The 27,744-nt window shown below is 40.3% G+C and overlaps 1 protein-coding gene across 1 annotated transcript; it reads left to right on the plus strand.

The window, feature by feature from the left end:
• Positions 1 to 65: 65 nt before the first annotated feature.
• On the plus strand, positions 66 to 24,623 carry DCAF13 (DDB1 and CUL4 associated factor 13). Its single transcript, XM_068672417.1, has 11 exons — positions 66 to 199; positions 1,609 to 1,808; positions 3,037 to 3,144; positions 5,200 to 5,289; positions 6,194 to 6,349; positions 7,057 to 7,134; positions 10,342 to 10,424; positions 12,425 to 12,589; positions 15,375 to 15,510; positions 23,349 to 23,512; positions 24,322 to 24,623. Exons 1-11 carry the CDS (start codon positions 130 to 132, stop codon positions 24,407 to 24,409), a joined length of 1,338 nt encoding a protein of 445 aa, XP_068528518.1. The 5' UTR covers positions 66 to 129; the 3' UTR covers positions 24,410 to 24,623.
• Positions 24,624 to 27,744: the final 3,121 nt, after the last annotated feature.

Here is a 27,744-nt window from a genome sequence, read left to right on the forward strand (position 1 = left end):
CGGGGCCGGGGCCGGTGCCGGTGGGGGCTCGGCGGGGGCTCCGCGTCCCGTCCTGCCAGGCTGCGGCCGGCCCGGCCCATCCGGTCACATGCAGGAAGGAAGAGGCAAGGAGCCGGGCGGCGCGGCGCGATGCGGGTCAAGGTGCTGAGCCGCAACCCCGACGATTATGTGCGGGAGACCAAGCTGGACCTGCAGCGCGGTGAGCAGCACCCCCGGGCCCCCCGTCTGTCCCCCTCCCCGGACACCTTCTCTCCACCCGCTGCCCTGCTGCGTCCCCGAGGCGGTGGCAGCGAGCGCCCCGGCCCGGCCTGGCGGCACCGTGAAGCCCCGGGGCTCGCCGCTGCACCCCGGCAGCCCGCCCGGTGCCCCCCGGGCTCCCCCCGGTGCCCCCGGGGCCGCCCCCTCGCTGCGCCGCCGACAAAATGGCGGCCGCCGCCCGCGGCCCGCGAGAGGGGTGGGCGCACTCCTCCTCGCCGGGCTCCCTCGTGGTGGTTTCGTTTTTTTTTCTCCGTAGTGGCAGTAACGCGGTTGTAAAATCGCCATCCGTTGTCAGGAGGAGCGAGAGTAACTCTCAGCTGCATTAAATCAGGCTAGGTTTTGAGGACAGGGCATCTATTGTATTTTAAAGTCTGTGTACTTTGTTACCGGCTTGTTGCAGTATGAAGGAGTGTTGTGACTGGCACTTTGTTGTTACTTAATTGTGGTTTTGTACTTATAATATGGAAAAATATTATTAAAGTTATCGACTGGGGCGGCTGAATACACCTTAGCTATCCTACCAGGACAGGCTGAGAGAGCTGGGCCTGTTTGGCCTGGAAAAGAGAAGACCAAGGGGAGACCTCGTTAATGTGTATAAATATCTGAGGGGAGGGTGACAAGAAGATGGAGCCGGTCTCTTTTCAGTTGTGCCCAGCAACAGGATGAGAGGCAGCAGGCACAAACTGAAGCACGGGAGGTTCTGGCTCAATATGAGGGGACACTTCTGTACTGTGAGGTGACAGAGCACTGGGACAGGCTGCCCAGAGAGGCTGTGGAGCCTCCTTCTTTGGAGATATTCACAACTTCCTTGGATGTTGTCCTGCACAATGTGCTTAAGGTGATCCTGCTTGGCAGGGGGTTTGGACCAGATGATCTTCAGAGGTCCCTTCCGACCTCAGCCATTCAGTGATCTTTATTTTCCAGGCATGATTTGTATGTAAGTTGTTGAAACAAATTCTCGGTCATGTTACAGAGTGATATCCATCTCCTTTTCATCAGAGATTTTAGAGGTCTTAATATACTGTGGAAATCAGCAGACTAAACTAGTATTAACTCTCGGTGAATGATCAATTGTCAGTTGCTCTACTGAGTTTTCAACCTTCTTGCATAAAACAGAAGAGTGGTGACAAAAGCCAGGAGCACCATGTCAATACTCGCTTTCTCAATTTATTGTAAGGTATATCTACAGACAGATGCAGAGAGACCTTTGCTTAATAGATGTAAAAATCTCAGTGTCACAGAAAATTCTCCCACAGCAGGAAAATCACCTAGAAAAGATTTCTAATTCAGTTCACCTTGACCTGTATTGCACGTCACAGGTTTCTAATGTCTGTGTTACTCTTATTGCAGTTCCAAGAAACTATGACCCCGTATTGCATCCGTTTGAGGTTCCACGGGAGTACACCAGAGCTCTGAATGCAACAAAGCTAGAACGTGTTTTTGCAAAACCTTTTCTAAGCTCACTTGATGGCCACAGAGATGGAGTTAATTGCATGGCCAAACATCCAAAGAGTTTGTCTACAGTACTGTCTGGAGCGTGTGATGGAGAGGTAAGCTGCAGTTATAAACCACAACAAAAAAGGTCTCTCTTCCTTCTTTGCGCCCTAGTTACATTTCTTTTGTGTTTTTGTTCAGCCATGGTATTATATTCTGTTCAGATGTGATCTTCTCTTCACAAGGTGCAAGTTACCCAGTATGGGACAGTGTTCCTCAAACTGCAGGTTGTGACCTCCCAGCACACGAAGGGTTTCAAAAAGCTTTAGGCAGCAGCTTTAGCTGTGAGCAGGGGATTTAACAATTCCTCAGGATGGAGCAGTGAAAGTGAATATTTGCAGTCCATAATGATTGCTTTTTGCTGTTCCACACCCCCTCCAAAGAAGGTGAACTGCTGTAGTCAGAAGATTATGTCAAGTCACATGAGCTAGGAGGAGGGGTCATATAATCAAAACCTTTGTGGGATAATAATTTAACATACTGAAAAAAATGCTAATCCTGTATTTGTTTATAATGTTTTAGATAAATATTAAAAATAACAAGCAAAGGTACTGTAATTGGAGTAATTTGCATTTAAAAATTATGCTTGTTGTCTGTATCACTCATACCTTCTTCATTTTGATAGCATTTGTGTGTTTTAAAGATGTTTTCTTGGTTGCTGCTTGCTTTTTATAGAACATTCACATGTCACACAGCAATGCTGGGGAGACTAACCTTTTCAAAGAGGAGTGGGATAAATTTATATGAAACATTGGACAGATTTCTTATCCACTGGTATAGCAACTAAAGTATGGGATACTAACAATACATACAAATGTAAAAATTGAGCTTCCCTGTTTTTTTTTTTTTTTTTTATTATTAAATGGGCACAAATACTTTGAAACAAACTTCCATGGGAGGTGGATATCATTATAAAATTGAATACAGCAACTGGAATGAGAACATTCACTTGGTTACAAAGGTTATTTCCTTGTGCTTTTCTCTTTGAAGGGGTGTTTTTTGCTAAAATTAAATTGTTACTGTTATCTTTTAGCAAGAATTCTAGTTGAAAAATAGGGGAGTGGAAGAATAAGATAAGTATGCAGCTTGGGTGGGAGGATGGGGTAAAAAGCAAAGAGCTGCACTTTAAACAAATTTTTGTAAAGAAGGGAATAAATAAGTTTTAATGTTATAAAATCTGTCCAGTGTTCAAGCCAGCTATGCCATTTTGTTACAGCATGTGTGATCTCTTGTGCTTGTAAAACTTAATTAAATAACTGCAGAATACTTTTCCATTTTTAACAGGTTAGGATTTGGAACTTGACCAAACGACAGTGTATTCGTACTTTACAAGCCCACGAAGGCTTTGTTCGAGGCATGTGTGCTCGTTTCTGTGGTACATCATTCTTTACGGTAAGTGTAGTGTCTTTCCTTAATACCGTCTAACAATGCAGAGTCCTTATTCACCTTTTTTTTTTTTTCAGTGAGCAACTTATATTTAAATACTGCATAGCAGAGAGTAAGTTATTTTAGAATTTGAACTCATTTATTCAATTTGTCTATGAACCTGACAACTCTGATTAAAATATTACATTTGGTGTTGTAATATGGATGTTGTTCAGGACTATGGAAAAGATAATTACCAGATTATTGCTAAAGGAGCCATTTAATTAGAATTTGAATAATCTAATTTTCATTAAAGAAGCAGGTAATTATGTTTGTTGAAGAATTAGGTTAAGTTCATTGGAAGGCATGCAAATGGTTACTTCTGTGAATATTTCTATAGCCTGTAGTTAAAGATAACCTGATCTATTCAAGATGGCTTTGGTTGAGTAATTATGTCCAATAAGGTTGTGTTAATAAGACTTTATTCATTTGTATCAAGCACAACTAATTCAGTTGCATGTAAGCTGTTTGGAAATAGTATGTCTTCCTGATTGCACCAGAACAATTCTAAGATGACAAAATAAAAAGAACTATTTTTAAGACTAGAGTGTATGGGGGTTTTGCATCTTCTGAGCTCAACAGAAAGGAAATCACTCACCTTCTCCCACAAGAGCTATTTTAAGTGCTATATATTTATTTTTTTTCTAAAGTAGATACCAGGTCGTGAGGACAGTAGTTACAATGCTTTCTGCTTTCTCAGCAGAAAATTCCAAATTACTCCAAATTAGAATTCCTTTTTGACAAGCTTTCTACCTGAAAATTGAGAGAGGGGAAGAAGAGAAGTAGTGCTATCAGGAGAAGAAGTAAAACATGAACTAAAAGATCACTGTACTGCCACACAAAAGCTTGTGCTGGCATAATACAAGAGGTAGCATGGGATGAGGTAACTGGAGCAACTGAGGTGGATTGACTTTTGAGGGGCCATCTGATTAAGAACCACAAGATGTAAAGTGACTGCTTATTTTAGGCTACAGCTTAAATTTTTTCCTTTCAACCCTCGTAGTATCTCTTTTGATAGTTGGAGAATATCCTAAGTGACAACTAGGTGAGAGACTTTTTTTGCCAGTGTTTAGACAAACCTTTCTTTAAATCAAACTTAGCATAAAAGATCCACGTGTGAAAATCCCATTCAAGCAAAATTTATTTAAATGTAGCCAGATATAAAGATTCTGGAGCCAAGTGCACAGATATGAATGTCTTTGGCTCTGAAAATAAATCAGCAGGGTATACTGTTGTGTCTTCATCCTAGCCAAGCACCCATACAGCCTCTTGCCTGCTTCTTCCCACTCCACAGCAGTAGGATTGGGAAGAAAATAAGAATAAAAGTGAGAAAATTCATGAGTTAAGATAAAAAACATTGAATAGCTGAAAGAAAGAGGAGGCACACAAAGGAAGCACAACCAATCAAACAAGCAACAAAAAGGAAATCACTCACCTACTTCCACAAGGAGTCAGTCTCTCAGCAGCTACCTTGGAAGCCGACACCTGTCTCCTTTCTTCGTCTTCCTCTACCCCAGTTTTTATTGCTGATGCAGTGTTTTGTGGTATGAAATCACCTCTAGCCAATTCAGGTCAGCTGGCTGCATCTCGTCCCTCCTCTTGCCCACCCCTAGCCTAGTTGCGGATGGGGGTGTCAGACATGACAACCAACAGAGTGGGCAATCAGAGAAAACCTAGACACTGCGCAGGCACTGTTCAGCAACAGCCAAAACATTGGTGCTGTCAGCACTGTTCTTGCCACAAATCCAAAGCACAGCACCATATGGGCTGCTGTGAAGAATGTTAACTCCATCCCAGCCAAACCACGTGCCTGTACTTTGTCAGTTTCTAGTGAAATAATATGACAAGGAGAACTAACCTGGTGCTTGGAGGTATAAAAGCGATGAATAACGAGAGCACTTTACTTTTGTATATGTCATAGACATTCCCTTTAGAAAGGCCGCCTGTATTTGCAAAGATGACCAGTAAAGTAAAGAGAGCATATTTTTGTAAAACCATACATGCGTTCTCCACTGTTTCCAGGTCGGTGATGACAAAACTGTGAAGCAATGGAAAATGGAGAGTCCAGCATATGGAGAAGAAGAAGAACCAATTCATACAATTCTTGGAAAGGTAGTAAATCTAAGTGCTGATTTCCCACTTTTCTTCTTTTGAATTAAATTTGAATCAGTTCTTACGTAGCTTTTGGAGGAGAGAGAAATAGGTTGATATGACCTGTTATCACAACGTGTTGTAAGGTGATGGCATCAAATTTTAAAATGGCACTCTTAAAAGTATCTCCCAAGTTTTTATTACATTTATTTTATGTGTAACTAGGAAGGAATATCTCAAATGCCATCAGAGAGTGCTTAGATTTGTCTATACTAATCATCCTTTTTCTCGGAACTCATCAGATCTTACTGTTCTCTGTCTTCATCTGTTGTCAATACTTAGTCTTCATTAAATAACTTTATTTTCATGCCGTACCTCACAGCCATTCAATACAAAATTTTGACTTTACATTTTAATCTACTTTTGCCAGAAATAAACATACTTCAGCACCTTGAGCTGATGGCAAGCTTACTTTAAGAAAACTGAATGTTTTTTTTATAAGTAGATATCTTGAAACTGTTTAATTATTTTTATGTGTAGGAGATACTTTCACTTCCTAATTGAAAATTAACTGTACTCGTAAAATTCCCATTTGCTTTAAAGTTGGCCATACTTTGTAAATGGGCTTCTAATGCCAGCTCCATTAGAAATTAACAAGAAATGCATGCATGCGTATTAAACGAGCACGCAGAATAAATGCAGAAAGCCACCCTATTGTGTAAACGTACATCTAATTAGACTTGGTTTCCTGCAGCAGTGGTGACTTGGTTTTCAGTAATGTAAATGAATAAAGACATGGGAGGTTGATATTTAATGATCTGTTGATTTTTGTTGTTGTTGTGTAATAGAACGTACTTAGACATTTATTTATACATTTGGTTTTGCAAGTTTTATTTTTTCTTTCTTTTTTTTTTTTCCTTTAAAGACAGTGTACACAGGAATCGATCACCACTGGAAAGAAGCTGTTTTTGCCACCTGTGGCCAGCAAGTGGACATCTGGGATGAGCAAAGGACCAGTCCCATGTGTTCATTTACATGGGGTTTTGATAGCATAAGCAGTGTAAAATTTAATCCTATTGAGGTAATTTTTTGATATGTATTGGAAATCAGTGTTTTTTTTTTCTTGATCATTATAAGATCTAAACTCTGTTAACATTGTCTTTAAGTGCTTTTTCCAAAATTTGTTACGTGTTTTCACATAATATGTAGGGCATTGTATACATACATTCTATGGTGATATTGCCCTAAAAGATAGTACCATATATTTGCATCCCTTTATCTTTTGTTTCAGTTAATGGGGGAGAAGAAGAAGAAAATTAGGGTGTTCTCTGTTCTGCCCACAGCAATACATATCCTGTACCTCAATTAGATCATGTTATATGATGTAGCAGTTGTGTGGCTGCGGAGCTCTCATCTGTGGCAGTACTTATTGCTTGTGGCAGCAGCTTCTCCCCTTCTTCGTGAGAGAACAACCACATCTGATTGCTATTCTCCAGCAGCTTCTGTATAGCTCTTGGGTGGGCTGTGTTGGTAAATGAAGTGCAGAGAAAGTGTTTGTTACTTGTAGAGAGGACTGGGTGGATTCTGAATTTTACTGGGACAGTTATTTGAAGTGTTTTTGCTGATTAATTTGCTGCACATGAAGAACAATTAATGCATTAATTGGAAAAGGAACTGCTATTTGAGTATCAGTGTAGTGAAATAGTTTGGATATCTAATGTAAGCTGTTGACTATGCTCTAAAAATCTTTATAACATACGCTGATTATTTATGTATTTATTTATTTAGACATACCTTTTGGGGAGCTGTGCTTCTGACAGAAATATTGTGCTGTATGATATGAGACAATCAACTCCATTAAAGAAGGTAATTTTTGTCTTTTATTTTTAACAGAAGGTTACGGCAGTAATAATTAATATGTAAATAGTCTAAGTGTTGATAAAGATAGAGAATGGGAAGCTCTGAACCACTGAGTTTTCATCATCTTTAATTTTGAGTCTTTTAACTGAGTTCGAATTAATTTTGAATTTTAAACCAGAGTTAGAAGGGCCTTTTTCTGCATTCAGACGGGCTGTCATGCTCACTCTGTTATAATTCTTGATAAAGTGCCTGACCTGACAGCAATTTCACAATAAGAACTTTATGTTCTTGTATTGCATTGTGTCTGTGTCTGTGTGATTTTTATTTTTTTCTCCTTGCTTGAAGGAAACAAGGTAATTTCTAAGGTATTTCCTTTCTACCAGTGGAGAGCATTGCTCTGCATTTAAAAGGGTGTTTTTCTTTTTGTGTGGAGATAAATCCTTCTCTATGCACCTAGTGTAAACATTTCAGAACTCCTTTGCAGTGAAATCAAAATTGTATTTATATGTATGAAATTTTACCAGTGACATGAAGATTGTTACTAATCTTTAACAAAATGTATGTGTCAGTTCAAAACAAGAAAACAGTAATCTAGGTGGAAATATTAACTGCTGTGTTTTTGAACCCCATAGCTATCTTTACAATTTTTCTTCTGACCATAGAATATTATGGCTCATGTCTATACACTCAGTATCCTTATGGATGTTACATACTGCCTGTAAAGAAGGTGCTCTAATGTACACTAGAACATTATAATGGTCTTCCACATGGATATAAATAGGAATGTTGTTGGTATAAGTGTTTCTTTCTTTCTCTTCCTGTGCCCCGATAATTTTTAGTGAAGTTTCACTTGGGCCACAGAGACAGTGCTTAAAAGGCTTTTTTCTTTTTAGTAATGCCAGCTGGAGACTTGAGTGTCAAAATAAACACAGCCAGTGCCATAGATCTGCAGTTACAAGTTAAGGGGATGAAGTTTGAGCTTTTGTGAAGTTTGAGTCTAATAATTCGATGTGTCATTTATATGTGATTAATACATTTTATATATATATATATATATATATATATATATATATATATATAATATTTAATTAAAATTATATACCATTATATATAAAAGTGCACCTATATATGCATAAAGTATATAATAGGTGTATGTACACATATATATATATATCATGAATAACTAGTAAGCACCATGCTTAGGCACGTTTCCTGCCATAAGAGTGTAGCTGATAACTGCTTGCTTGCATCTGTGGATGCAGTAGCTTCTGTTGGGTTCCTGCTGGGATAGGAATGATTCCCCACTGGAGAAAAAGGTTTAAGCCTGTTTCTGCCTTGAGAGCAAAGAGCTCTGTAACTCCCAAGAGAAGGATGCTCCTTACAGAGGTACCTTGCCTACGTACAAGTTCCTGGCACTGCTGTTTTCCACGTAATAGGTCAGGAAAGCAGGTCACACACTACCTACATAATTTGGAACTCAATAGGGGTTGAGTCCATTCCTTAATGGAAATAGGAGTGCAGCTTTCCACATCATGGAGCAGTAGCTCTCTTGCCCAGTTTTTCTGCCCGTGAAGTCTTAACGTTGAAGTCTGTGCTTCAAAGAGGAACAAATAAGATGGCGAGATGCTCCTTAAGTGCAGTGCCTAGAAAACTTGAACCGAGAAGATTAAAGAACTCTTCTTGATCGTTAGCTTCCCATATATACACACACACACACACAATATATACACACAAGGATTAAAATTAGAAAAACAATACTGAGTCTGAGTAAGCTCTAGTTGTCACACCACTGTAAACACAGGGCCCTTCAGCGGCCTATCCTTGCAGTTAAGTCACTCTTTAAAACAGAGATCAGTTCACGTGTCTGATGATTACATTCTGTTCTCGGTGCATGTGATTTCTGAAAATGAGCAGTGTTTTGCAGTGCAGACTTCATTTCATGTTGAGTAGGATAATGTCATGTAGGAAACGAGGATTTATGGAGAATGCGAGTCATGAGACTATGAACACACTTAAAAAGTCACGATCCAGATTTTTTGTGGGGATTCAGTAGGGCTCATCAACACTAACTTGTTTTGAAATTCTATTTTTTTTGAATAATGAACACAATCATACAATTACATTTTGCTGTATGCCTACATATTTATGGTGTTTGGTATAGTGAAGTGAGAACAGTTTGGAGTACCATAGCGTAAAATAAATGAATTTCAGAATTTTCAAGTAGGATTATGTCTGGCCTGCATTATTATGGAAGATGTTCAGTTTGTTAATAAGTTGAAATTATACCTCTGCTTTGTGTCAGGAATACAGTACAGGAGTTCTTTCTAAATTTTGAAAGCTCCTCCAAGACTCAGCAGAAACCAAAGCTGTGTGTCATACCAGGCGTCAGATCTCCTCCTGCCCCACAGCAGCCCAGCAGTCACTGCCTCCTTCAAGGTGGAGGCATCCAGCTTCTTGAGAGCTCTTGCCAAATCCACTGTTCCCTAGCAGAAGGGTCTTGTTAGTCAGTCATCAGCTGCATTGCTCCTGCTTCAAGGCAAGGCAACCTCTTTGCAGCCATCTGCTTAACTAGCAGCAAGTAAGTCTTACAAGTCTGTAGCAGGTAACTCACAGCTAATACAGGGACAGTGAGGAGTAAGTTACAACACAGTAACTGCTGCACGCATTGCTTGACACTTCTACGAGAAATGGCACCTGGCTTGGAGAATTCAGGAACTGCAATTTTAGAGATAAAATAAGGAAGGGATAGCAATAACTGGGAGAACATCAGGATGTTACAATCACTTTGCAGATTCCAGGTCATAACATTGCTTAAGGACCATATCCTCTGAAATAACCATTTATTTGGGCATGTTTGTACAGTACTTAACTAAAGTTTTCTGTGAATATAATGAAGTGAAATTCTTAAGATGATCCCAAGTTGCATATTAGTTTCTAGATAAGTGACCAGTAAGAAGGATTTTATTCCAAGATGATTTATGGAAGAAAATTTAATTTCAGTGCAGCGTGAAGCAATGGGCATGTGATGAGAGCTAGGGTGTCTCAGTTCCAATTGTAACACTGATAAGTAAACATTATCATTTATGTCACTATTGCTCTACCATAATTCTGTATCTAGAAAGCGTTTGCTTGTCTCAGTGATATAAGAAGCTTTGAAATATAGCCAGTATTTTATTGCCTGCAACAAGGTAGCAATGTGTAAATATCTTCCAGGTTATCTTGAACATGAGGACAAACACACTGTGTTGGAACCCCATGGAAGCTTTCATTTTTACTGCAGCAAATGAAGATTACAAGTAAGTGTGATCCCGATTTTTGATAATCCTGATCGTGTTATGGTTTTTTTTTTTTTTTTGGTATCTTAGTGATTTACCATCATGTTAAAATACATTTTTAAAAAAAGCTACTCTAACTTTGAACCACTTAAGTAATAACCTAGTGAATGATATGAATTGTAGACTCATTGACTTAAAAAATAAAGAAATAAAAATAGTGGTAGACTGCCTCTTTCAGCACCAGAGTGGGGTGGGATGTGGAAGCACTCTAATTTACAAAAAATGCAGTTAAATCTGTGCAAGTATAGTTTACAGTAGGACCTGGAAACTAAATAATATTGCCAGTCCGAGGCAATATAAGTATTTATTTTCTTACCAGCTCATGTGAAGCTTGGTATATTGTACTGATCAGCTATTTTGATGAGAACATTTCTTAAAATTAATTTTTTGTGAAACAATTCCAAGGACTGCAGTACTTATCCTTTCAGCATCTCACAGCAGTATTTTACTTTTGGGCAATACTATTCATGTGAAGAGCTAATCTGATATTGAAAAAGCTGTCTCTTCAAAACTAGGCCACTGCAAAATGTGCTCCATATCCTTGTTTCCAGGAAGTCAGTGATCTAACAATAGATCGCTGCTTTCTTCTAGAACACAGGGATTTTATCGCTTATCTTAAGGCTGTTTTTCCAAGGAAATAGAATCTGGCCCAGACCTTGAAAATGGGTGTTGTATATAATGTACTGCTTTTCACATTTTTTTGGTTATGGCATGGTAAGGCTACTTGACCTGTTTATGTCATTTTTTTCCCTCACACTAAACTGAAATTGGTAGCCGTTACTGTAAGGGGCAATTCTCTTCTTGCAAACTAAAACAATTAATGAGTGCAATGGCAAATGTACAAATCAACAATATGCCCGAAGTGTTAGCTAATTACATAGAGTAGCAGTTTTGAATGTGATGCTTGCATATTTTTCTTGGGGAATTCAGAAGGAAAAGGAATAGTTGCCAATAAGCAATTGAGTAAAAGACATTGAATTAATTCCAGCTATGCATTCATCTGCAGCAAGGAGGATGAGGAGCCTGCTGCTAAATTACAAGTTTTTAATACAGTAGTTCTACTAAACAGTATACTTAAATCTGGTTTCATTAAATGCTTTGTCTGTAAATCGTTGTGGTTTATCGGCACCCAGCAAATTAATGATCTATGCAGTTATTGTGCCTTGGTATGTGTCAGAAGGCTGGTGATTGAAAGGACTATGGGTAGACATCACCTGTTCTTCCTGAGCTCTGAAGTGCTTAAGAGGTAACCAGCTGAGGTCCAGCAGCTATGTTAATATTTAATGTAAAGCTTTTCTACAGGCAGTGTAGTTCTTCTTCAGCTCTGCTGAAGTAGTATCTCTGTGTTTTGAAGGACCAAGCTTTTCTTGGGCTTCTACAGAGTCACTGGTTGCCTGGTATAAAGACAATCAGGCTGTAGGAAAGGGTGCCAACCGAATGGGAACTTCCCAGTAGACTTTGAACTACTAGGAGATCCCATTACAGGAAGATCTAGAAACCCGGCAGAGTTGAGAGTGTTGTCATAATAAGTAATTCAGAGATGCTTGATCAGGTTATATACTTAAGTCTGAAGAAGGGAGTATGGTTGTTGGAGAAACAGGTCAGTCAATGACCCAAAAATAGATGCTGAAGGGAGTGGTGGAGACCTATCTGATCTTTGGGAACAAGAAAGCTGGGTCCTGTTCAATAACTAAATCCCCTGCTTGGTAAACATTTTTCAACCTCTAAGCACTACATCATTCTTTCCTTTTGTGTGAAGTGTTTAGGTGTCACCTGATAATTACTTCCTGATATTATTTCACTTCAACACCTTTACCTTTTATGTGTTACTTGCAGTTTTAAAGCATTCCCTCTGCAGTATGATTTATCTTCAATGAGTTGTGTATGATTAAAGTAGCAAAAATGTGCTATTCACTTACTAGTGGTTCAGATATTAAGTTGTTCATGTGTTTCTTTTAAAGCTTATATACTTTTGATATGCGCTTCCTCTCATCTCCTGTCATGGTGCATATGGATCACGTGTCTGCTGTTCTTGATGTGGATTATTCGCCCACTGGGAAAGAGTTTGTCTCTGCCAGCTTTGATAAGTCTGTCCGCATATTTCCTGTGGACAAAGGCCACAGCAGGTGAGTGATTTTACACCTCTCTCTCTTGCTCTCATGCATCCCAGTGACCTCCCTCCCCAGGCCTCAGAATTCTTAGTCGTTCCCATCTTCGTTGAGGCATTCACTTTCCGTGAGTATCAAAGTCTTACTCTGTTTGTACCTTGAGATTGACAGGTCAGGTAATCAACTGGTAATTCTGGAAAATATGTTAGTGTAGAACTTCTGTTTAACAAGTAGCACTGCTGATGCAATTTTGAATTAAAATTAAGGTGGTGTACTCTAGATACAATGTTTTATTTGTCATTTTAATTCAAAGGTATCCAGAATGGAGGCTGTGTTCCTAAAGAAGCATTTTTTTTAATGGGTTATTTGTTTCTTTTTCTATGGTGTGATACCACCTCTTGTATACATCTGGATTTTAGCTTTTTCCCCTGTTAATAATCTGCAAATTCACGCTTCTGTTATGGCAGCATGCTTTCTGTGACATGATTGCTTTCCAACAAGATGCAGTGTCAGTTCTGAATTACTGTCCTTATGTATACTCGCTTGTGTTTTACCAAGATAAATCCTATATTCTTCCCCTGTCTGCGTATCTCTAGTGTTTTTAGGTCACTTTGTACTGTATGTGTCACCACGGAAGTCTGCAGGCCTTAGAACATTTTAGTGCTTGGTTTTCTGGGACTAGCTTCATCCTATACAGATGATTAGTGAAGACATCCCATGGAAAACACTGTTAATGTGGGTTCCTGAGGATCAGTCCAGGACACTTTTGTGACCCTATTCAGTGCACTTTATTACTTTTTGTTCATGCTGTGCTAGTCAGGTTTTGAGTCACGTGACAGTGCTTTGAATACAATTCACTTTGAATTAGTTTCTCATGTAAGATTTCATAAGGCAGTGTATTAAATATTTTGCTGAGGTTCAGATTGGATCTGCCGTGTCTCCATTACTATTATTATTATTTTTTTTCAGTTTGATGAAAATCAAAGCAAGTTATCAGGCCTGTCTGGTATCATTTGTTCCTCATAAACCTACCTTCATTATTCTCTGTCAGACTTTTTCTTTCTTTATTAACTTTACTTTTTCTTTTGCTTTCCTTTGTCCTCCCTCATTTAATCTCCCCCAAAATTGCCACTTGTCTGAGTTGGCTTGGGGGGGGTGTGAGGAATTTTGAATACTGATTGGGGGAGAAATGTTTTTGTTACTGTTCGATGTAGTTATGTATACATTATTCAACATGTCTACATGCTCCTATACCTGTTTAGGGATTGAGAAGCACTGTTTCTATTTTCTTTTATAACTAATCTACAAGTAGTTCTACTTTTTTTTTCTTGTTTTGTAATAGTATTTTAAATATAATTAGGTATTCCATCTCTCCTTTTTTTTTTTTTTTTGAATTCTTGTATCATTAAACAACGTGGTTCACATCTCTTGTGTTCCACAGATTTTCTTTTCTCTGGAATGTTCATGAAAGTGGTGCTAGGCAAAGTTTAAGCACATCACTGAGGGGAAGTGAGCAGATCCCATAATGCTAGAAGAATAAAAGACTTTATTCCACATTACAGCAGACTATCGATAAGGAAGGCATTTTCCATTTTGCTCTCTTTTGCTCCCCTTTCTCTTTCGCTGCTTTTCTCCTTTTCTGTCTCTTTGTAGTCGCTGTAAATATAGTGAGGAAGAGCCTTACAAGTGAAGAACTTAGCCTCTTATAAACTGACTAGGGCATTCTGGGACACTTAAAATTCTTTAAAAGCTGGACTTATTCAGAGCTGCATAGTTGAAGTGAATCCTGTGGAACAAAGAAAGGTCTCCAAGCAGAAGATCTGATCCCTCTTGGAAAACTGAGGACAGCTGAGTGTATCTTTAAACGGAGATCCTGACTGTGTTCTGATTAACTCAGACTTTTGATCTCTCACCAATTTGAACAACCTAACTTCCATTGCTTCCTATTTTATTTTTAAAAGAAAGCTTTAGTTTTTGGAAATTGAGTAGCCATAAGAAGTAAGATCTCGTATGAAGTTGATCTAAATTTTGTAAATTCTTTGCAAATGGAACCTTATGTCTGTGTGCGTTTTTTAAATGATATATCCAGGTTACATGGCCATCTTCTTTTGTGTTTTTCCTTTCCTGGAGAATGGTAGTTAATAACTGGTGGTGGCAGCAACGGGAGAGACAAAGGCTGAAAATTCAGAGTAAGGAAAGGAAAAATACTTAGTTCCCCAAAGGTGTGTGTAGAAAAGTCTGTTACTGAGCCAACTAGTAAAATGAAAGTAAATACATAAATGCTTCTGAAAACATGTATGTACTTACACAGTATTAAACGTTAATGTCAGCATAACCTAATGTGGGCAGGGATGTTTTCAGACGGTTCTTGTGCTCAGTCTTTCAAAAGCTTTGTTGTTTTTGTAGAGTATCACTTAACCACCACTGCAGTTCACACTCAAGCTTATTAAAGCTTATTTAAGGTGGCCTATTGATTCCATCTGTTTTTCTTGCAACTCCCCACAGGCTCCACCTCAGTCTATTTTTTTTTTTTGTGGCTCTTGAATTGTCATTGTTCCTGTATTTCCCTTCTGTTACTACTTGGATTTTACTTGTAAAAAATAACTAGGTAGAAGAAAGAGAAAGGTCTCTTAGCTGCGCAGTATGACTGATACACAAAAGGGATGGGTACAAAAAGAATCAAAAACCTATTTTGATTTTGAAACCGATTTTGCCATGAACAGAAAACTTTCTGCTATTTCAAAGGTAATGTTGATAGAAAAAGTGATGCTAAAGTATTAAAAACCGTTTTTCTTCACTTTAGGGAGGTCTATCACACGAAGCGAATGCAGCACGTCATCACTGTAAAATGGACTTCGGATAGCAAATATATTCTGTGTGGCTCAGATGAGATGAATATCCGTCTGTGGAAGGCTAATGCTTCTGAGAAACTGGGAGTGGTAAGATACATGTTCTGTTATCACAAAACGGTGCTTGGTGGTTTCTGTTCTTTTGTTATTACAACTGGTTAGTCTGTCCAACTTCTAAAAACTTGTTTCTAAAGGGAAAATGTAAAATTGTAGTTTGACATTTGCATTTAATTTGAAAACTAATATGTGATATAGCTCATTGTATTTACTGTGGCTTTTATTAATAAGATTACATGCCTGTGTATTGCTATACAGGGTGACTATTTTGTCTTTTTTAATTTTAACAATAATCACCACTTCTAACTAAACTAGAGTTTTCTATCTTGGTACTACAGGTGAGTAGTCATCCCATTGCACCAGTGACAAAGCAATAACTTCCAGTTCTAGAATGTAGCCATACACAAGTTATTCTACTGAAGCATAGGGTTGCTACTTTAAAAAAAATAAAAATAAAAATGACTGGTTCAAGTTTAGTGCATTCTATGATAAGCATATGCATTGTAAAATAGATTACTTGCATCAATGCATAACTGAGGTTGTCATTAAACTATGTAACTCAAATATTGAGTGGGCAAGCTAGTCTGAAGTCCTTTTAATTCAGCGTAGTCAGTTTGGTTGAAGCCTTCCCAGTAGGAGCAGACATCAGTCTAATTAATGTCTGTCTTTTTCAGTAACACTTGTTCAAATGATTATATATAGATAAAGCCAAAATGTTCTATTGCAGTTAGCACTTACATAGATTCATCTGCACAGTTGTATTAAAGTATTGAGTAACTTTGGAGAACGAATTTGACACTTTTGTCCACTGGGAGTAGTCCCTTTACGTAGCTTCATGTTGTTAGGGTACCCTGGAGGTGCTTACGTGGCTCTTTCTGAGCCCATCAGAAAAAGCAGAGCTGTCAAACAATTCTCAGAGGAATTCCTGCTTGATCTTGGAATGGAGTGAGGGGGGAGGAAAGGGATGCTGTAATTCAGGGAGGAACATTGTACTGTTAAAGGGACGGATCTATTCCGTAGTTGTGGCTGGGGCTGCTCGAGGTGAGGCTCCATCAGTGATAGTTCCTGCATAGAGGGGCTGGTGGGAGCACTGGGGCTGCAGCGTGGAGTGGGAAGGTTCGTGGGCTGTTGTGCCCTGTGAAGGGCTGCATGTGGAGCAGCACACCTAAAACAACAGGCTTATCTTTAGCCACGACTCACCGTAGGTATTCAGGAGCCCTGTTATCTTTCCCATCCTTGCTGTACAGCTGTATTTTTTTCTATAGACTGTACAATGTGTGTGGTTACAAACTCTTATTTAGGTGGAATTTCTTTAATGGACTAACTCTTCTATTGTGTTTAGGATGTTATTTTTTCCTTGTTTTGAACTGATCCTTGGAATTTTTCCAACTAGAGCTTCAGTAAAACATTTAACACGTAAATATCAGCCCCGTACTTGCTAATTACAAGGACTCTGCAATGTTCATTACAAGGCTTTACTTTTTCATATAAATTTTATGTTAAATTTGCTAAAACAGTGGAGTATTGGGCAGCATTGTTACGTGTTTTCCTGTTGGCATATCCATAGCCTCACAAGAAAACCCTTTTCATCTGGTTTTACAGTATGAGCTGAAATTTTCTCTTCTTACTAACTATCTTCATGCTTGGTACAGAAGGACCATTCTGTCTCTCTAACATGCTGTTCCAGAACAGCATCATCTGTGGTATTTCTGACATGCGCCTTTGTTCTGTACCCTTTTTGTGAAGGACAAGTGGGTAAAAAGAATGTCAAAAACACGATTTTCACATAGAATGATAGTATTTTAAAGTACGTTCTGTTGACTACTAGGTGGTAATGGCTCCTTTTTTATGGAAGAGTAAGGATGCTTTGCTCTGGGTAGTAACTGGGAAAACCAACACGACATCACAGGAATGTTATGTAGCAGAAGGACTACTTAGCTATTGTTCCAGTGTTCAGGATGTAGGGTGGTGAATCACCTTCTGCTCTTTTCTGTGGTATTTACACCAGTGAAAACTGGCAGGAGATGGGCCTGGAAAAGGCACTATCAGTTATGACTTTCTGGTACTGGGTACGTTCTGCACATTAACAGTGTTGCATTCCTTCACCTGACAGCAAATCCTACACAAAATACTCTGTGTGTGTTTATTATGTTTTTAAGCACACCACTCCTGCTTGACGTGCCTCTTGGGGGCTGTGCAGAGGATTCAATTCTGCTGCTAAGGGATCATAGGGATACAGTTTTCACATCTTCTGGAAAGAGCCCAGCGGAGGGCCACGAAGATGATACAGGGCCTGGAGCATCTTCCCTGTGAGGAAAGGCTGAGAGACCTGGGTCTGTTCAGCCTGGAGAAAAGAAGACTGAGAGGGGATCTCATCAATGCTTATAAATATCTGAAGTGTGGGAGGCAGAGGGACTTGGCCAACCTCTTTTCAGTGGTTTGTGGGGACAGAACAAGAGGCAATGGCCACAAAATGGAGCCCAGGAAGTTCTGCACCAACATGTGAAAGAATTTCTTCACAGTGAGGGTGACGGAGCACTGGAACAGGCTGCCCAGGGAGGTTGTGGAGTCTCCTTCTCTGGAGGTATTCAAAGCCCATCTGGACGCCTACCTGGGCAGCCTGCTCTGGGGAACCTGCTTTGGCAGGGGGGTTGGACCCGATGATCTTTCGAGGTCCCTTCCAACCCCTACAGTTCTGTGATTCTGTGCGTAAGGGTTTCTGACAAAGATCTTCAGCCACCAATTCCCAAGACAACCAAGTTGATAGTTACCTTTAACCTGTAGGTCAGGTGACATGTTTGTTACATCCTGTTGTGTTTTTTTTTTTTTATTAAATCAGAAATGAAAATTCATCCTGCCATTGAGAACGCACAGCTTGTCACCTTGCAACATCGAGAGGCATTTTAAGGAAGCAAAGCTATTCAGAAATAGGGGAAGAACTTAAAAGGGACAGTGAATTATGTAGAAAAACCGCTCTCGTTTCACATGGGTGACACTAATGAACTTGTGAAGAATTATGTTATAATAAGAAGAGAGAGTGTTTCACAGCCCTGTATCTTGTGTGGAAATATGTTCAATCACGATGTTGTCGAAGCCTTGAATTTAGCAAGACGCAGAATATGAATATTAAATTAGTAACTGTCCAGAGCTGATAGAGTTGCTATAAAAGCTTTTGGAAGCAGTATGAAATTTTATTTTATGTGTTTGGAGAAGAATTGCTACAAGGACTTCGGGTGGAACCTCTACAGCTCATCCCATTCTTGGATATACCCCGGGAATGTCACTTGGATGCAGGCAGCTGTGCTAATCCTTGCTCCATCCAACTTGGTAGTTCCTGTGGTTTTTAATGTTGTAGGTGTTAATGGCTGTTCATCAGATTCCTCTGCTTTTCTTTAGCACCTGCTCTTTTTTTTTTTTTATTAGAGGCCTGGCGTTCTTATCTTCGTAGACATGTGCTAGCTCATTTTGTAAAAGTCCAGTTCTTCCATAGTCTGTGGCTATTTTTTGAACGCTTTGAATATTCAAAGCTGAACACTCAGTAATTCTGTCGGAAGTGTCAGAATGTGTCTTAAATGCTTAGTTGCTTGGTCTGCTATTTTTCTTAGCTGAGAAGATTTGATTGAATGACTCATCCAAAGGTCACTGTATTTCTGATATAATGCCAACTTCTTGTAATACATTGTATTTAAGATGGATATTTTGGGGGTGGGGGTGGGTAGAAAAAGAAAAGTGATAATCCAACTTTTTTTTTTTCCTCTTCTTTGGTCACTTAGTCTCGTTTTCAGCATTGCTGGGATCCGAGGAAGTTAGGCTGAATACGGTATTTAGGTTGTGACTGGTGAACATTTATCCAGTTGGAGAGTTGTACTTTCTGAACTGCGGCTACCCCAGCAGTCATCAGTTCTGACATGCATGTTTCTTTTGGTTTTTAATGTATTTGGCACTGCAGTCATTATTTAAAATCAGTGAAACATTAAAGGAAGAATCAACGTCTGGAGGAGCCAGGGGCATGCTGTGTCTCCACTCACTGGCAGTTAAGTCTGCATGGGTTTTATGTAGGGGTAACAAAACCCAAATCTTTCTGTTGGATCTACTGCAGGAGTTGTTTTAAAATAATTTGAAGTGTTTAGTTGGTTTTTTTTAATAAAAAATGATATATTTTTTTCCCAATAGCAGTTTGAAGGTAAATAGGACTTCACAGGTTATATTTTTAAGGCAGTAAACGTCTAGCTCTGCGTGTCATGAAATGAAAGACCCAATTACAAGAGTTTTAAGATACTCCAGACTGTTAAAATACTGTACTTTATGGACTTGACGTGTACCCGAACTTGGCATGTTAAATACGTGTGAAGCTTTTGTACTTGTGGTCTTGGGGATTTCTGAAAAGGGGTGTGCCTTTGGATTGGAGGAAAAGAGGGAAAAGGCTGGAAAAGCAGTAATAAGGTAAATTTCAGTTAACAAAGTAGAATTCATCTAATTAATATGAAGGGAGAGAGATATTTTTAATTATAGTGAAAGCAATGAACCATCAGTAAAACCCGAAGGTGCATTGTTCTTCAGTACACTGACACATTAGAAAAATCCTGCACCTGCAATGTTTTTGCAATATGCATGAATGTCAGTAACATAACTTCTGTGACTAACAGCAGCACGATTTGGCTCTGCTACCTTTCCAGAGTTGCTAAGGATCAGGCAAAGCACTGGACAACTGAAGAAGAAAATTTCATGCTTGTGAATGATTTGTGTCTCAGCAAGTGTAACAGAGTTGGAACATGGGTTTTCTGCTTTCCTACAAGGTGCAGAAATGGCTTTTGAGTAAGAACTGAAAAAGATTGGAGACAGTGCAATTACAAGGCTCAGTGTTGTTCTAGCAAAGTGCATCAGAACTGTCTGAGTGATTGTAGATCCTTTCAGGCTCCTGCTAGTGTACGGTCCTATTGTGCGAGATAGGGCTGATAACAAGCAGCAGCAGGTACTGAGCGACACGACGTTCTTCTGAGTGATCTGCCGATGGTAATTCAGTGCACACTTAGCCTCATCCCTTTAGCTACGATTTTGTGCTCTCCACATCTACATCACCTTTCTTTTTTGTTGTCTGTTTAGATGTAAAGAACCTGTACGTCTTTGTTTCCAGGAAAATAAATTCAGAAGACAGTTTTCATCAAAGCAGTGGAAAAATTTTAAACACAAGCTACAGTGCAGAAAATTGCTAGGATATGTTTGTTTTCTAACAATATGTTGCATCTGTGCTCTGTCTGCCCTAACCTGGAAGGGCAGCCTGGAGAGGACTGATAAACAGCCAGTTCGTATTCCCGTGCCGAATGAGAGGAGTCTGGTAGTGAGTGGGATAGCGTGCTACAGATGCAGCCCACTTTAAAAGGAGCATGGCTTCTGGAAGGTGACTGTAGCTCTTCAGTCAGGGCTCCAGAAAAATGCTTACCTTCCTTCTGCCCGGGGGTGTGCGAAATAACTAGCCTCCAGCATCTGGAAGGAGGAAAGAGGCATAGGCAGGTCACTTAGGGACACATCTTCCTCTTGCTAACAACTTGTGTTTTAGGGTTATTTTCTCCTTCTTCACTCTAGCTATTCGCTGTGTAGTACGGCTGTTGTAGTGGCACCAGTCAGTTACTTCTGCACCGCATGATTTCTGTTTTCCTCATATAGGAAGGAAGTTCCCCATTCACATTAGGATGTATGGAAAAAGGGTCAAACATCACCTTTCACTCATGATGTCACATAAATAAAAAATTTTTTACACTGCAGGTGTTCTGGTCCCTGTAAATGAAATCTTGAGTCCTGCTAACCAGCACTGCATTTATGGCATCTTCGTCAGCCCAAAGCAGTACGGGAAGCTGGTCTCCTCAGCTGTCTGGGGTGAGCTTTGTAGCATGACTTGCAAGGAAGAAATTGGAATTCAGTACTTAATTGCAGTCCTCCTTGGTTATCTGGCATTTTTGGTAAATAGAAACTTGTCAGTAATACACTTTTATTTTTCCCCCCCATCATATAGAGGTACGGCCTGGCATATGGATGGGGCGCTGGTGTTCGGTGGCTGGATGGGAAGGCAGCAGCTACGTGCCCTTCTAGAAGCTGCGTGGCATGTGAAAATGGAATGAGACTCAAACATAACCGCTGCTTAATCTATATTAATTTTTTAAATAAGATATCCTGGGTGTATCTTTAATTTACAGATTCACCTCCCGTCTGTAGAATCATCAAGGTTACGCTAAATCAGCAGCAATTTGCTCTTCTTAAATTGAAGAAAAATCATTGCATTTAATTAAAATAAAAGCTCTTTAATTTGGATTATGTTGGCAGTTTTCCGCAGAGTGGGAACACCTGGGATTTATTGAGTTAGAACCATCTCTTCAGGCTGGCTCACTAGAGTAAATTTCACTAAAAAGGAGATCGTTTTATTGGGTTAGGATTGTAGAATTTACTCACTTGCAGTTTGAGAGGTTACGATAAATATAAGTAAAGCAGGCGGATTTCATTTTATGAACATGATGGTGTGGGCAAACAGAGGTTCAGAGTGCTGTGTGTATTGGATGCCTGAAATAAGATCCTCGTGAGTGGTGAGCAACTCTACATTTGGTACCTGGAGAAACCTCTGTCATAGGGCTCGCGTTTACCTGCTTTCAGACCATTCGTGGCATCCTGGCTTGTATCAGAAACACTGTGACCAGCAGGGCTAGGGAGGTGATCGTCCCCCTGTACTCAGCTCTGGTGAGGCCGCACCTCGAGTCCTGTGTTCAGTTTTGGGCCCCTCGCTACAAGAAGGACATCGAGGTGCTTGAGCGGGTCCAGAGAAGGGCGACGAAGCTGGTGAGGGGCCTGGAGAACAAGTCCTACGAGGAGCGGCTGAGGGAGCCTGGAGAAGAGGAGGCCCAGGGGCGACCTTATCGCTCTCTACAGATACCTTAAAGGAGGCTGTAGCGAGGTGGGGGTTGGCCTGTTCTCCCACGTGCCTGGTGACAGGACGAGGGGGAATGGGCTAAAGTTGCACCAGGGGAGTTTTAGGTTGGATGTTAGGAAGAACTTCTTTACTGAAAGGGTTGTTAGGCATTGGAACGGGCTGCCCAGGGAAGTGGTGGAGTCACCATCCCTGGAGGTCTTTAAAAGACGTTTAGATGAAGAGCTCAGGGATATGGTTTAGTGGGGACTGTTAGTGTTAGGTCAGAGGTTGGACTCGATGATCTTGAGGTCTCTTCCAACCTAGAAATTCTGTGATTCTGTGATTTTTGACCAAAATTGTCTGAGTGTGTTACACATTTTCAGGATTTATGGAATATTCTAACAGAAAATATTATAACAGAAATCACTTCTAAAGATAACCTCCAGAGTGGAGAAGAAATATGGGAAAAAAAGACATCTCTCAGTTTGTGTTGTTAATGGTGTCTTGGATATAATCGTAAATAAGAAATTTGTGTCCTTTCGTGATTGTACCATTTCACCTTTATTTCACGTGTTTATGATACTAAGTTATTTTTAGCTGTGTGATGAAAGTTGGAACTCCCTGTGTGCCATGTAGGCAAGCTAATACTTGAAATCTCATATGTACAATGTGCTTCCTAATGGATCCAGGTGCTGGATAAGATTTAGGCCACATGAAGAGCTGTCTGTAAAGCAGTTCATGAAGACAGTTCGATTTTTGCATTGGTACTTATACTGACTAGTGGTTAAAATGCCTGCAAATCTTTGTTTCACAGTGGAAGTTGATCATCAGCATTGGTTAGGAGAGCAAGCGGGCTGATCAAAGAGGTTTTACTGTCTGCCAAAGTTCAGCGTTTGTAGAGAAACTGCAGAGAAAATCCTGACAGTTAAGTCCCTGTTCTTCTGTAACATGCTTGTCTGTGTTATTTTCCTTGTAGCTGGCACCACGAGAGAAGGCAGCTATGAACTACAATCAGAAGCTGAAGGAGAAGTTCCAGCATCACCCGCAGATCAAACGCATAGCTCGGCACCGTCACTTGCCTAAAAGCATATTCTGCCAAATCAAGGAGCAACGTATCATGAGAGAAGCTCGTCGGCGAAAGTATGTCTTCCTCTTCCATCTTCTTGTCTTTGTATGAATAAAATGCATCACTGCGGTGCTGTGGTAGCAATGCATGGGAATGTTAGAGCTACAGGGTGTGGGAGGAACGAGTATGAGCTACTTCTAACATCTGAAAAGTGATCACGAGCTCTGGATTGATTAACGTTTGGTTATAAAAAGAAAAATAAAAAAAGGGAGGCAGGTGCCAGTATCAACAAGGACTGGCTGCTTCCCAAAAAAGGGCTGAAGAAACAGGATTGAGTATCATGTTGGAAAGAGCCACAGTGCTCTGACAGGTGTGACGTGATGCAACACTGCAACAGAAACAGAATGAGGTGTGGGGTATTAGAGTTTTGTTTTTGCTTTTTTTTTAATGCCAAACTCCAGGACGAGCGTTTTCAGTCACCTGGGTCGCTGTCATGTTGGAATATAGCAGAAGGTGGCATACTTTGCTGTAGCCATGAAATTAACAATAAAAACAAAAAGTGGTGGGTTTTAGTCAACTTTCTCAGCTACCTGTGAATTTAAGCAGCAAATTCAGCTAACATGAAAATGAAGTAAGCTGGTGAGCTGTGCTCCCAAGGAAAAAAGTCAGTTTGAAGCTATTCTAAGTTAGCCAATGTTAAAGATACTTTTTGAAGGGACAATCCTCCTTCTCAAAAGAGGAAATGTGTTGTTTTTGGCTAATAAAAGCTAAACAATTCTTAAATTATTATTACTTTTTTAAGTAATTTCTTAAGGAGGAAGCTGGTATTTGTTAACTCTTTGTGATGATTACTGAACTGTGTTTTTATGCTTTCTGTTTCTAGGGAACTGAATCGTCGCAAGCACAGCAAACCAGGATCTGTGCCAGTGGTGCCAGAGAGGAAGAAACATATTGTAGCAGTAGTGCAATAACTGTTTTCACATGTACAAAATCAAGACTGTTAAAGTTGCTGATATTAATAATGACAGTTGAATAAATATCTTTTTGAGCTTATTTAAAACTTGTGCCACCTTTCATCCAGATTATACAAGTTACATAAAACCCAAAAACTTCTTTATATGAGACTTATTGTAAGCCTCATATTTGAAGTTTGTATTACAAAAATAAAAGTTTTGCAATTCTCAAGGTACTTGTAGCCCAAAGTTCTTTGCTGTTGTTGTCTGGGAAATGCTTCGCTTCTCCTCCAGTGGGATGAACTCAGCTTTTTACTGGCAGTACTGGCGAAGTGCTCAGACAACAGTGCTGGAATTCAGCTGGGCTTTTTAGGCGGAAGCCTTCTCCTGCAGAAATGAGAGATACTAAATGACCATAAATATTGCTTAGTATTTTCCATAAAAAAGTTTTTTTTTCCAGCCTTTGTACTACTGTGCAGTTGGTAACTGCCCTTCCTTTTCATCCCTTGAGTTTATGCACAAAAAAATAGCTTATGAACCCAATTAGAGTAAACTCCATATTTTAACTTTTTTGTTTGCTTTAAACTCTGGAAATACCATTTTGAGTGCTTCTAGCACCGTGTAGGTAAGATTCCTGGATCATCGTGGCAAAATTATGGCTTTTTGGTGATAAGAGGCCATAATGTATCTTTTACTCTCTGGATCGCTTACCCTATGGGGCAATGCAGGAAGAGAAGCAGATCTGAAGAGCATAAATAAGTAGGATGATGAGAAGCAGTGGAACAGATCAGGGAATAGCCTAATGCTGGCTATATGCCTCTTGTACTAACACAGTGCTCTCTGTGCCAAATACACTTCATTTCCTTCCTGAAACATTGAGAAAATTGACAGAGAATGTGTGGTCCAAAGTATGGCTTGTGAAACAGCTGTAGTCAAGTCCTGAGCGATTTGCAAAACCAGACTAATTTTCTGGAATTTGATTAAAATTTTCCAGCCTCGGCTGTTTCCGTTGAGTTGGTGTAGTTTGTTGTTGATTTACCAAGTCATGTTAACCTTTGGTGTGAACGAGCCCTGCCACCTGGCCTTGGTGCAAAACTCTGAACGCAGCTCAAGAGTTCTCAGTCCTGAAGTGAGGTTGGTCACAAGATGTGGTGGTACCAATGTGGAGCTCCACTGCATGGTAGAGGCATGACCAAAGCATCTCTTCGTGTTCAAAGACCTTTCTGCACTGATGGTTTCAAACAGGCCCCCAAGCGGAGCAACTCGAAGGATCAAGGTTGGTTAAACTGTTGCTAGAGAGACTGTAACCACATTGTACAGAAAAAAAGGAAATTTTAAAGGTAGCAGAGTACTCGGAGGCCTCACATGCCAGTGTATTTTGATATGAATTCCTTTTCTTTTTCCAAATTTAGTGGATGTGGTCTTGTACAGAGATAGTAGCCTTGACATTGAGTATACTCAAGTGGCGCACCCTCTTGTAGCATTCCAAGAAGAAGTCTGTTTGCAAAAATTGAGTCTTCTTATGACTTCCTGAAACAAGTTATTTGTAAAAACAGTGTAGGTGCAGGCTGGGGCTTTCTGGTTGGAAGTCATTTGGAATTCTTTGGGTTTGCTGTCTGTATGCTCAGAGGATCCCTGGCCATGGGCTTGTATGCCTGTAGTGCTCGCTGATGTTGGTATGTGCCTCTTAAAAACCCTTACAGTTAGTCTCCAACGCCAAAAACAGGTAATACCACAGCATTCAGAGTATTCAGTTTTTTTTGTTTTTTTTTTTTATTACAGTAGTCAAGTGTTAGCTCTGTGCTTGCAATGAGTGCTCACACAAGTCTGTCATGGGCCATCACTGAAATGGTTTTGTTAAATGGTTGTGTTAAAGGAGCTGGAGCACTTAATTTTTCTGCTTGTTTTTTCCCCTTGATGGTTTGAGAGATACAATCAGGACTCATCTTAATCACCTTAAAGACACTGCCTAGCTTTATCCAAACCATTGGGTATGAAAAGGGCTTGGATACATGCTGATGCACGTCGGTACACTTGAGACTATGTGGAATAAAATTGTTAGCATCACATAAGGTACAGAAAATATAAAAGAAACTGTTGAGTGCTTTTGAGATTTTGATTTGATTGATGTAAAAAAAAAAAAAATGGGGGGAGGTGATGGACTATTTGCTAAGCCAAATAGAGTGCCTGCATGCCTGTTGCTGATTAAAAAAGATAACATCTGTATGTACGGTTACTTCCAGAAGATATTTAAAAATTGTTTCAGAAGAGAAATAGCTTTTGATACAGAAATATTTAAATCAGTGTTTATACCCTTGGTGCATTTGAGCTGTTTGATGATAAAGCATCTATGGAGCCATGTGCTGGTTTGGTTGGGATAGATTAATTCTCTTCATAGTAGCTGGTATGGTGCTATAGTTTCGCACTTGTAATTAAAGTAGTGCTGATAACACACCAGTGTTTTAGTGGTTGCACAGCAGCACTTCCCCTGCACAGAGCCAAGGACTTTCCAGCTCCTCGTGGTGCCCGGCCAGCGATGGACTGGGGGTGTCCCAGGAGCTGGAGGGGTGGTGGGTGAGCGGCTGCGTGGGGCTTCGCTGCCCGGCGGGGTGAAGCCACAACCAGGCACTGACACTTCAGGTGCGTTACCACAGCCAGGCTACACCCCGATAGAGGTTTCTTGAATAAAATAATTCATTCTACTGTCTGTGTTCTGGATACCTGGTACAAACTAAACTGCTACTCAGGATGGAAATAGGTAGAGATTTTAGAGCAACTGAAATGCTTCCACAGAACAGTTCCCCCCTGTATCTGTGTGGGCATTCTTCACTTTCTCTACAGTGGGTGAATCCTACGGCCTTTGGGGCCTGGGTGGCTTTTCCCCTGTCACCTCACTGTGATTCTGTGTCCCCAAGCCCATGTAACACTAACCATTACCATGCGATATCCCTGTGCACACCTCAGGCCCTCAGGTCCCTCAGATGCGTGGTCCTGCTCCTGCAGCTCGTGATCAGTCCTGTTGGCTTGCTCCCTGGCAGGTCTGACGTGAAGCTGCTGGCACTGATGCTCACATACACACAAGACCAGTCCCAAATAGGGTCTAGCTAGAACAAGTTGGTCAGAGAAGCTGTGGATTCCCCATCCCTGGAGGTGCTCAAGGCCAGGCTGGATGGGGCCTTGGGCAGCCTGGGCTGGTGGGAGGTGTCCCTGCCCATGGCAGGGGGCTGGGACTGGGTGGGCTTTAAGGTCCCTTCCAACCCAAACCATTCTGTGATTTTATGACTGTGGTGTTCAAGTGCATGGCTCATGCTTAGAAGTGGAATCAGTAATGTGTTGGCCTGTGAGTGACTGTC

Source organism: Anas acuta, chromosome 2 (genome assembly GCF_963932015.1).
Source record: "Anas acuta chromosome 2, bAnaAcu1.1, whole genome shotgun sequence".
Classification (NCBI taxonomy): Eukaryota; Metazoa; Chordata; class Aves; order Anseriformes; family Anatidae; genus Anas; species Anas acuta.

Coding starts and splice junctions, on each gene's coding strand:
- DCAF13 (XM_068672417.1), top strand. CDS start 130: ATGCGGGTCAAGGTGCTGAGCCGCAACCCCGACGATTATGTGCGGGAG. Junction 7,135..10,341: donor AATCAACTCCATTAAAGAAG/GTAATTTTTGTC, acceptor AATATCTTCCAG/GTTATCTTGAACATGAGGAC. Junction 15,511..23,348: donor CTTCTGAGAAACTGGGAGTG/GTAAGATACATG, acceptor TTTTCCTTGTAG/CTGGCACCACGAGAGAAGGC.